The 10791-nt window shown below is 38.5% G+C and overlaps 1 protein-coding gene across 2 annotated transcripts; it reads right to left on the bottom strand.

The window, feature by feature from the left end:
• Nucleotides 1–833: 833 nt before the first annotated feature.
• LOC131784025 (nephrocystin-3-like) lies at nt 834–10728 on the bottom strand. Of its 2 annotated transcripts, XM_066168567.1 has the most exons (3): nt 10496–10728; nt 9711–9763; nt 834–6092 (listed from the first exon to the last, which is right to left on the bottom strand). In XM_066168567.1, the coding sequence occupies exon 3, from the start codon at nt 4394–4396 to the stop codon at nt 2717–2719; it is 1680 nt and encodes a 559-aa protein (XP_066024664.1). In that variant the 5' UTR covers nt 4397–6092; nt 9711–9763; nt 10496–10728; the 3' UTR covers nt 834–2716. The 2 variants fall into 2 exon arrangements, with proteins under 2 accessions (XP_066024664.1, XP_058956782.2); XM_059100799.2 differs by lacking the exon at nt 10496–10728 and having other exon boundaries at nt 9711–10176.
• Between the last annotated feature and the right edge of the window lie 63 nt (nt 10729–10791).

Genomic DNA, 10791 nt, shown 5'->3' with positions numbered 1-10791 from the left:
ACTATCTCATATGAAAAGGATTTCTTATGGCTTAGCTACTGGTAACTTAATTATACCTTTTTGGTTGTGGATGAAGTATGCCTAGGAGCTCACACCTGCAATACCTCATATATTGAATGTCTCGTTGGCTAAAAAGCAGTTGTCAAAGATTTAGAGGGCTGCTACTTTGGGCAAGCTTAGACCAATAGACAGCCATTGACATCAAGACAAGAATTTTTTTAGTGATTGATTTTGGATTCTGAATTGAGGAAATCAGTTTCATGCTTTATTCTTTCAAATCAATTTACCTTCAAGAAAGATTAGGGAACTGAGACTGCTTTTATATAAGGAAAAATAAGAATTTTTGGATGTGATGGCATGATGGCTCAGTGTTTGAGTTCTTCTTTTGACTTTTGGAAAGCCCTTTCAGTTTCTTACAGAACACAACTTGTTGATACTGTTCTGAGGCCTGTACTTTTTACCATTATGGTTCAAAATCCTGTATTTGAGTGACTGAATTGTGTGATTTCAAAATGGATGTAATAAAGTGGTGATTGAACTTCCTGTCATGTTGCAATCTCGGTCTGAAATTATTCCAGTGATTTCAAATCAAATTTTTGCAGAGCGATCATTCGATTTTGAAATGATGTGTTTGATTTCAGACTCAATAATATACATGAAAAAATTACTCGGCTCTGATTGGTTAAGACAAATTCAGTTTTCAGGTAATTCAGTGCAGAAGAGGGTTAATTCAGTGCAAAGAAAGTAACAAACCAGACATTCTGATTGGTCAATAATCGAAGAAACTTACAGAGAGCCAATCAAACGCGAGCCTTGGATATTGCAACATTTGGCTATGCTGAAAATTTGCAAGCATCAAACAATGGCCAGCGTTTTAAGTAGGTTTTCTTTTGCCACAACAACAACAATACACACAGCTAAAAAACAGCTCTAACAACAAAAGCACTGTAAAAAGCATTGCTTTTTGGTTGTCAGTTTGGAAAAGGTGGTGTTTAGAGAAGGGAATTGCCAAGGAAATCAAAATTACGAGCCAATCCAGCTTAACACTTTGCTTTAGCAATTCTGTGTCAAAATTAAAAACAAACATGGTCACACCTCACAAACAATAATTCCATTCCATTGAAAGTGATTCAGACAGATGTGAAAATATCATTGTGTATTACTGTTTTGATTGTTGTTTTGGTGGAATGTACAGGTTTGAATAAATTATTTTTGCACTTGATGCATGGCTTTGCTTCTGCATAATTATGATAAGCTATCTCCTATTTTTTCATGTATATTATTAATACATAATCACATGATTTTTCTCATGAAATTTGGAATAAATAAGCAGTTGTTAATTTTTTCAAAGACCACAATTTTGTTAGCCTTTAAAAAAATTTACTCATGTTTATTTTCTCCAAATTGCACTAGAAATCATGTGATTACCTACACATTCCACTCCCTCATTTCAATTACCATAATTATTTATCATCATTATTATTATTTGACATTTACCCAATTGCACTGAGACAAGATTGAGTGAAGTTTACATAGTCACTGGCCTTTGTTAGATGCATATAATCATCAGCATACATCCTTTAATAAAAATTAGTTGAACAGTATTAGCTTAGCACATTCTTGATATATATATTTGGTGTATTTAACTAAAACAGTGGATAGAATTGAAGGTGTGCTCTGATTGCCTTCTCCCAATTTCAGATGTCCTCAGCTATTGACTTCTGAGCAACTCACAAAGGATTTCTGCCAGAAAATATTGTAATCATAGCAGGAATAAATGAGTTAAAATAATCTTTTTGTGATGTGTAATCTCAATTTTTTTTAGTGTACTAAAACAACTATTCACATACCCCAGTGGCAGCAGCTTAGATCCACCACTGGCCACGAACACTGAGGTGAATAGCTGTTAATTAGTATAATTGCTGAGGTGATTATAGAAATCTGCATGCTCTGATTGGTCAAGAATTGCATCATATCTTGCTATAATCACCACAGGCGAGGTGAGTATAGAAGGGGCGCTAAATTTCAAAATCCAGGCTGTCTCATGTGTTGTCAATGTTACGCAGGATGTGATAAATGAAATGGAAGGAAGTACAATTTTGAAGAGCGCAAAAGATGCTTCAAAGTTTGGGGTAACTTTTCGAAAGAAAGATATGAAGCTTTTGCTGATTGAGTTGAGTAAACCCCTTATATTGTAATGTAAACTGGTTGTAATTTCGATACGAATTATCAGAACAATTGCAACTGTATAATGGTTACAAAACCAAAATGAATTTATAACAGAATTTGAAAGCACCTGAGCAATTATACTTAAACAATTATTTACCACAGGCTCAGGGAATATTTTTGAATAATCCCCTCCAATTTATCTTGGGGATTATTAGACTATATTCACTTCACTTGAGGCAAATATTTGTTAAATAGGAAGTAGTAAGAACAATAAAGGAAGCACTTATTCATGAAGGGGAACTAGCCATGCTAGTTTTACCTTAGGCGAGGGGAGGGTACGGCTACACGTAGATATTTTAAACGTAAGAACGTTTTCCTTTGTGTCTTCTTTTTTACAACCTCCGCTTTTAATTTTACTCCCTGGGACTTTAGTTAAGACGCGTAAAGCTTACGTTTCTAATACTTTGACCAGACAATGCGTTGTTTAAGATGAGCGCTCACCCTTGTTAGTCCTCTATTTTGAAATGTTCTTTCTTTTGAGATGTGATCAAGAAATTGTACAGCATTTAGCGCAATCATCATCGCGATAAACAGATGAAACTTCAGAATCCAAATCGTCAACTCCGCAATTAAACCTCTTGAGTCTAGGGTTTCTTATCTCAGTGTAAGGTTGATGAACCGTAGCCAATTCATGGTAAGTAGGTGCAACGTCAACATGCTCAAGTCCAAGCCTCTTCAATTCAATGTCCAGAGCACGTTTAAAATGACCTTTGGCCCGCTGCAGGTCACCTAAATCTCGTTGCACATTACCCAATTCATTATGAGTATCAGCGACAGTGACGTGATTGGGACCAAGCTTGTTCATTGTTATGTCTAAAGCTAGATAATAATGTTTCTTGGCCTTTTGTAGGTCACCTGAGGCACGCTGTACCATACCTAAGAGATGGTGAGTACGTGCGATAAGAACATGCTTGGGTCCAAGCTTTTTCAGTTTTATGTCCAACGCAGGTTCATAATACTTTTTTGCCCTTTGCATGTCACCCATTTGACGCTCTACATCACCCAAGCTGCAGTACAAAAGAGCTACATTGACATGATCAGGTCCAAGCTTCTCCAGTTGAATGTGTAAAGCACGTTCGTAATACATCTTGGCCTCCCGCAGGTTTCTTAAGTCATACTGTACATCACCCAAGTGATGGTACGTATTTGCTACGTAAACGTGGTCGGGTCCACGCTTTTTTCGCTCAATATCTAGAGCATGCTCGTGATGCTTCTTGGCCTTTCCTAGGTCACCCATGTAACGGTGTACGATACCCAAGTTGTTGAGAGAAATCGCGACTTCAACATGTCCCGGTCCAAGCTTTTCCAGCCTAATTTTTAAAGAACGTTCATAGTACTCCTTTGCCTTTATTAGGTTCCCCAATTCACGATGTACATCTCCTAAGCTACAATAAGAAAACGCAGCATAAACATGATCAGGTCCAACATTCTTTAGCTGGATTTCTAAAGCACGATCATAATGTTCCTTGGCTTCTTTCAGGTTACCCAACTCAAAGTGTGCATTACCCAGATGATGATGGGTATTCGCCATACCAATATTCTCAGGTTCAAGTTTTCTGAGACAAATTTCTGAGGCTTGCTCATGATACTTCAGGACCTGTAACAGGTCACCCAAGGCACGATGCACCATACCTAGGTGATGGTAAATACATGCCACACGAACATGTTCGGGTCCGAACTCGTTCAACGTGATATTTAGAGCACGCATAAAATGCTCCCTGGCCTGGTTTGGGTCACCCATTTGCTGCAGTACAATACCTAGTTGGCTATAGATATCAGCAACATCTACATCTGCATGGGTCTCTTCTCTTTCGATCAGTTTCAAACCTGTGTCATAGTATGTTCTAGCTGCAGGTAATTCAGAGTGGTTTCGACAAATTGTTCCTAGCTTGTATAAAGAGTTGAGTGCCTTGAAATCATGTAAAACATCTCCAATTTCTAGAGCAAGTGCATTCAAGTGTGGAATGAGATGCTTGCTGTCAGCAACACAGTCCTCTTTGTACCAAGTGTGTGTTAGGTTAGTTTCTATGAATTGATTGAATGATGTTAGAGCAGCAGCTTTAACATGTCGATTGGGTTGGCAAAACTCCTTGACTACTGATTTCATAACGTCATGCACTACTTGATGCACACTAATGAAAAATCCATTTCGTCCTTTTTCGAGCATCAGCAGTGAATATCCTTGGATCTGAAGGGCAACTTCCTCTTTATCCAGGTGCTTCTCCTCAATCAAAACGTAATTGCTAACGATGTCGAGATGCAAGGGCTGAGGAGCAACGAGGGAGAGGAAAGTAAATCATTGCAGTTTTTACTACGCTGTTACTGTTAATCACTCTTTCAATGGCCAGCTTTGTTGCTGCAGTCATGGATGTGCTGTAGCTTGAGTTCGTCTGTGTTAGTTCCTTCTCAGTAAGAGCTCGCATTCCTCTTTTGAGCTTCTCTAGATACTCTTTCCAGCCAAATTCTACGTTAACTCCTTCACGGATCTTTTTGACGTAGACAGCAGCGCTAGCCAAAGCTAGGGGTTGGTAATCTAACTCCTTCGCAACTTTATTTTCTAGTCCTTGTACTGTAATGCCAGAGATTTTTGTTAAAAAGCAACGCGCATCAGTAGGCACCATACCTTCGCTCACGGAAATGTGAGAAACAAAGGAGTTGTTTGAGGGGATGAAAGAAGTGTTCTGTGTTGTGATAAGCAACTGGCCTTTGGTCCATTGTTCGTTTCCAGGCTGAGGAAGGAAATCATGTATATCTGACACATTGGAAACATTGTCGACCAACAGGAGCCACGATCCATAGAGCTCAATTTTTGGTGCTATCAAATCTTTGAGGTTTTTTACTTTTTCTTCAACCTGCATCTCTGTTGATCCAACGATGGGCATCACTGCGTATTCGATACACTTGATCTGTCGCGCCAATAAAATATATGATTCCAAAAGCGTTTTTAAACTTTCAGCTTTTAGAGTCATCACGAAAGAAGGGTAACTATGGTCTTTGGTAACCGTTTTGTAGAACTTCTCAGCAACTAGACGGGCCAGTTGAGATTTGCCACTTCCAGGGTTACCAGAAATGTAATAGAAGCTCAAACCATTTTTATTTCTCTTTCTCAGATGTTCAAGTTGTTCCATGATTTTAGCGACCTCGAAGTCGCGTTTTGCGATCTCGTGGAATGGTTTTGGGGGGAGAATGCAAAATGAGGAAACGTCATAAAGTAACAGCTCTTCAAGGAACAGGCGGTGTTCTTCTGCGGTTTGTAGCTTAGCATTAGTTTCGCAGAGCTCTCGATATAGGCGATCAACGTCTCTCTGAACTTTCTGAAGCTCTTCCGTTGGGAAACTTGTCTGTTTACGAATCTCTTGAATCTTGACAGTGGAAAGGCCAAGAACCTGAAACGCAGTCTCAACTCTACGGACGGCAAGTATGAAAGGTTTCTCTGGCAGTTGGCCTCGTGGCATGTGAGCAAATTCTTCATTGCGAAACTGTCTGAGGTCATCGATAGGCGAGCAATCCATTGGGCTAAGTCCGCGAGAGACAGAGTTGGAGTTAAGGAGTACAGAAAACAGCGTTGTGCAATCCCACTCTGCACTATTTCCGTGTTTTATTGTCGCTAGTAGACGAGTAGGTTTTCGGCTCCCACTACACTCCATGTTGTAGAAGTCCAGTCCATTTTTTGGTGTATCATTCCATTCTCCCGACGGATAACGACGGTCCCATTCTTTTTTGAAAATTGATCTAAGTGCCTGTGTCAGTATAGTAGTGACTATGTAACAAATTCTAAAGTAGTTTAGCTGTTCTTCGGTGTAGATCATGTTTCCTGAGGCTGTTTCCCTCGTCAGTCAGGATACTTTTCTAAGTTTTCAAACCTGTTCAGAAACGATGTCAAAATTTGAATAAAATTTCAATTCCTACTAACGCTGACTTAGAGAATAATACATGGGCGCGCGTAGATATGGAATTTGTTCCCTCTGAGTGAGCACAGTGAACAAGTCATGAGATGTCGAGTTGAGCACCAGAAAGGAAATTTCATTTCTACAAGCAATCGTGTATTATTTTACTCATCATATAAACCCAAGAACCCTTTACTAACAAGTAAAGCCATCTTTATTAATTATTGAAAACTAAAGGATCGATAATCCCCGAATAAAAATCATAAAGTGGGTTGGCGCTAAGGCTCAAGATGAAAAAATCCGTTGAGTCATTTCAAAAACAACAATGGGCGTAATTTTCAATATATGAAATTCTCAGTTATTGCCTTTTTCCTTACCGACAGGAGAAATCTTTCAGATACACGGCGAAATTGGCCTGTGCCAAATCTTCCAGCAGTCGATTTTCGTTCTCAGCTGCGAGAATGCCATTGCCAAAAACCTCTGAATAAGTAACTTTCGGTTTTTTTTTTCGTATTTGGTTTTCTTCCCCGTCTAGAGAGGGTTTAAGGTCGCTGTCTGTAAGCGATACGAATTTTTCAGTGTTTTAGCAGCCATAATCCGAGAAAATTCCGACAAACGACCTTGGATTGATAATGGTGAAGACTTTGCCGTTCATTCATCAACTTCAGCGAGTGGCGCGAAAGGCGAGTGACGTGTTAGCAGCTGATTTGCGATATCGAACACACTTGGAAAAATATCGTATTTTTTCACGTGTGGTGTTACGTATTTTTTCTCAGGGCTGGAAATCCTTTTGTAACACCGTATTTATATGATAATAGAAAGTTTCCACTAGTCTTAGCTATATCAGGTGTGTGAAAGGGATATCATAGTAAAAGTTCCTTACACATGAATCTCGCTGAGTCAATCACAACTCTTGAGTTTCTGCTTAAAATCATGATTTTGATTACTTAGCATAAAACTCTACTAGAAGGTAGCCCCTAAGCAAGTTTTCATTGGGTACCCTGTGATGTTCTAGCACGGTCTTGGGAACAGAGGGTTAAGAAAGACCACATCAAAGTGCACATTTTCAAAAAGCTTAATAATTTTCTTTTATAAACTCATATGGTGAAACATGATAAACGATAGCAAAAACGAGTACTTTAACTGAATATCGTGTTCAAGATTGTGATTGACCTGCGAAAGTGAAATTCAATCATTTGACTGGTATGCTTTCGCTCGTTCATGAACCGACTTGGGACAAACTCTCTGTTCGTAATAAAAGGGAAGAATTCTGAAAGGTGCCAATTCCTTATCTAATTATTTCGGACCATTTTTGATTTTCTATATCACTTTTGCTGTGCGCAATCCAAACATTCTTGTTACGAGTCTGTTATTACCGTGCTACGCTTAATTATACACTTAATCTTAAATAACCCAACTGTCACCAAACCCTTAGCTTACTTACTAAATTAGAAAAAAAGTGTCACGCAATACGCTCACAAGATTATCACGACAGTAACTTCCCGCGCAGAGGGAGGGGCTGAGGGACCCTTAGCTCCCCCACCTCCCCTAATTTTTTTTAAAAAGGCTTGCCCTGCTGGGCATGCCCTTGAAGCTTATGCGTTCATCTTTACCCCGGCTCCCCTCCCAAATGACGCGTACCTAAACACATCAATGCCTTCCGTTTATAATAATAAAAGAATTAAAGAATTACCAATCTATTAGACACTTGAATCAAAGCCTTGCAAATCCATACAAAAGTTCCGGTAAAATAACATGCTTAATGTGCACATTTTTGTGGCACACTTTCGCTTTCCTTCTTTAACAAGTCAGCTTACTACGATTATACCTTTTGAATGATTGTGAAAACCAAGAATCTCTCTTCTGTTTCTTTACTCGGCACTAAATAATTTGATATGCCGCACACTGCAGCCGTCAAATTCTGGTTGCAACTTATTAGGTATGCTAACTCGAACACAGTCACTGATCGAGGACCAAAGGGGGTGCACATCAAATCAAATGGAATAGAAAGCAAGCAAAACTCATATCACAAGTAAATTATGACAGATTTGAAGCGAATCAAGCCTCAAATCAACGAAAGAGAAATTTCCAAAAAGAAGAACCTTATATGCTTAAAAGTCTGAAATCCAAGCGTCTTGGCAATTTCTTAAAATAAATCAGATCTCGTGATGTCCTCCTTGATTGAAAGCTGGCTTCTTGACAATAACTTCTGAAAAACAGATCAGGTTTCGTGATGTGCTCCGATCAAAATGACACAAAAACCATGAAACCCAGGCGCGCGTATAATCATTACCACCAATCTTTTTACGTCGCAATTAGCGTATTTCTCCGCTGGTTCAGTTTTGTTTCAATCTCTATTAATCCTTGAGAAATATCCTTTCTGTCCTCACGCGTATGTTATCCTTCTCTATTTATCTCACCACTGGGTCACAACCTCTTTGCCGATGTCCGCCAATGGAAAAACATTCGATTATTATTTGTTTTAAAACACTTCTCACTGATTATTTTCATCAATCTGTTTTCTTCTTTCGAAAAGCTCCCGCAAGAATCGATAATTTGTACTTTCCTGAGTCAAATTTAATTCAAAGTTTTCAACCCTGAGTACAAAAAAAATAAAAATGAAAAAGGAACTAATTTCTATTTAGCGTGACTGTACCATGTATTAAAGTCGACATGATGCTTTTCTACACACATTACAATTTTATATGCATATATTTACACGAAAGCGAACCAGCTGCAGACTAACTCAGACACCAGTCGGAATAATTCTTCACTTTCATGATTTATCTAAGCCCTTTCTTCAATGATATCTTAATTCAATAAGAAAAACAGGTTTAAAAGTAATGCAAATGATTATGACGGTAGCAAAATATGCTTGATAAGCACATTTTGAATGCGTTCGCGTTCTTTCTTTAATAACTCTGCTTGCAGTGATTATAAGCTTTAAATGATTGTGAAAACAAAGGATCCTGTACTGTTTAAACTCTGGTGACCAATTAATTTGTTAAATTAACACACAGCTCAACTTATTGCAGCAATTTTGTATACCAAGTCTCTCTAAGCAGTCGCTCATCAAGGACCAAAGGAAGACTTGGAGTTGGAAAAAAAAAACAATGTCACGAGTTATATATGAAAAGGGTTTAATACTAATCAATTCAGACCTCAAATGAACGAAAGATGAATCCTGAAACAAAGATCTTTACACGCTTGTACAGTGTCACTTCTTCCTAATTAGGAAATTATTCAGGAGATTGTAATTTTAATTTACATTCAGATAACACTAAGCTAGGGGACACACTTTGAAGCCAGCTACGATTCACTCTTGACCAAGTTTCGACATAGCTCTCGATAACAAAATTGCCTGTAGTACTAGGGTTTTAAAAGATCCCACCTCGATGTGTGTTTCGTTTGCACATCAGATGCTGATGCAGATTATTCAGGGCAATGTATATTGGATTTTTTTCGTTGCAGTTGGAATATTCACAAGATCATATTTACACGAAAGAAGAATTCAGCTTAATTACTTTAAACAAAGGAACATGTGGGAAAATGCTTTTCTTCCTTTTTATGTATTGAGGATAAACATGTACTCACCGACTTGTATGTTGCAGGATGACACCAAACGCTTTTGGAGAGGCAGCTTTGCGCTGAAAGAGTAACGTTGGTAAGGTAATTATCCCTAATGATGTAACTTGTCAAAAATATCCCATCATTCTATTTTATGAGGGGTGTAACTACAAGTCTGTGCAAAGGAGATTTTAAAACTCCCTTAACTTCGGTTCCTTGACCCTAGTGAACATCAAAGTTTGTCAAGTTTCGGCCGTGATCCAAGTTCTCTATATATGGTTCGCACCACTGTCTAATTTCTTGTTAGTGTGACTGCACGATTGAAGTCGAAATGACGCTTTCCTTCGCATATCACAATTTAACAATTACAAAAAAAAATATGCTGCAGATCATCTCAGACACATGATAATCAAAACGAATTATTGACCTTTACAATTGACGGGGGGGTTTCCCCTCAGTGATGCCCTAAACAAGCAAAACAGTTTTGAGAGTAATGCGAATTAACACGTCGGTAACATAACATGCTTGATAAGCATATTTTGTCGAACACCTTCGCGTTTCTTCTTCAAGAAGTCTAATTGTTGTGATAATATGCTTGAAATGATTGTAGAAAGGAAGCACTCCTCTTTGAATTCTCCGGTAACGAAATAGCTGTTTAAATATGTCACACACAACTCAAATTTTGGCCGCGATAAATTATTCCAAGTCTACCTATTAGTCGCAGATCGGGGTTCAAAGGAAGACATGAAATTGAAAAAAAGATAACACAGTGTTACGAGTTATAAATGACAGAGATTTGAAACGAATCAAACCTCAGATGAACGACAGACGAATCCTGAAACTTAGATCTCCATATGCTTGTAAAGTGTCACCTCCCTTCCTTTTAGGAAGTCATACTGAAGGAATTGTAATTGTCGAGTTACATTCAGATTTCAGTGAGCTGTAGGACACACTTTTGAAGCCAGCCACGGTGCAATCTCAAGCACGTTTCGACCTCATCTCGAGGAAAACGCCTGTAGTGTTTAAAGTGATCCCGTCTTGATGAGGGTTTTGTTTGGGCATGTGCAGATTGAGCGCAGTGTACATTGAAATTGTTTTGGAAAGTGGA

This window comes from Pocillopora verrucosa, chromosome 6, assembly GCF_036669915.1.
Source record: "Pocillopora verrucosa isolate sample1 chromosome 6, ASM3666991v2, whole genome shotgun sequence".
In the NCBI taxonomy this organism is placed as follows: domain Eukaryota; kingdom Metazoa; phylum Cnidaria; class Anthozoa; order Scleractinia; family Pocilloporidae; genus Pocillopora; species Pocillopora verrucosa.
The sequence above is the reverse complement of the archived record's forward strand: the minus strand, read 5'-3'. Positions and strand labels throughout refer to the sequence as shown.

What these genes read in the sequence shown, in the direction of transcription:
- LOC131784025 (XM_066168567.1), bottom strand. Translation starts at nt 4,396, where the DNA reads ATGCTCGAAAAAGGACGAAATGGATTTTTCATTAGTGTGCATCAAGTA.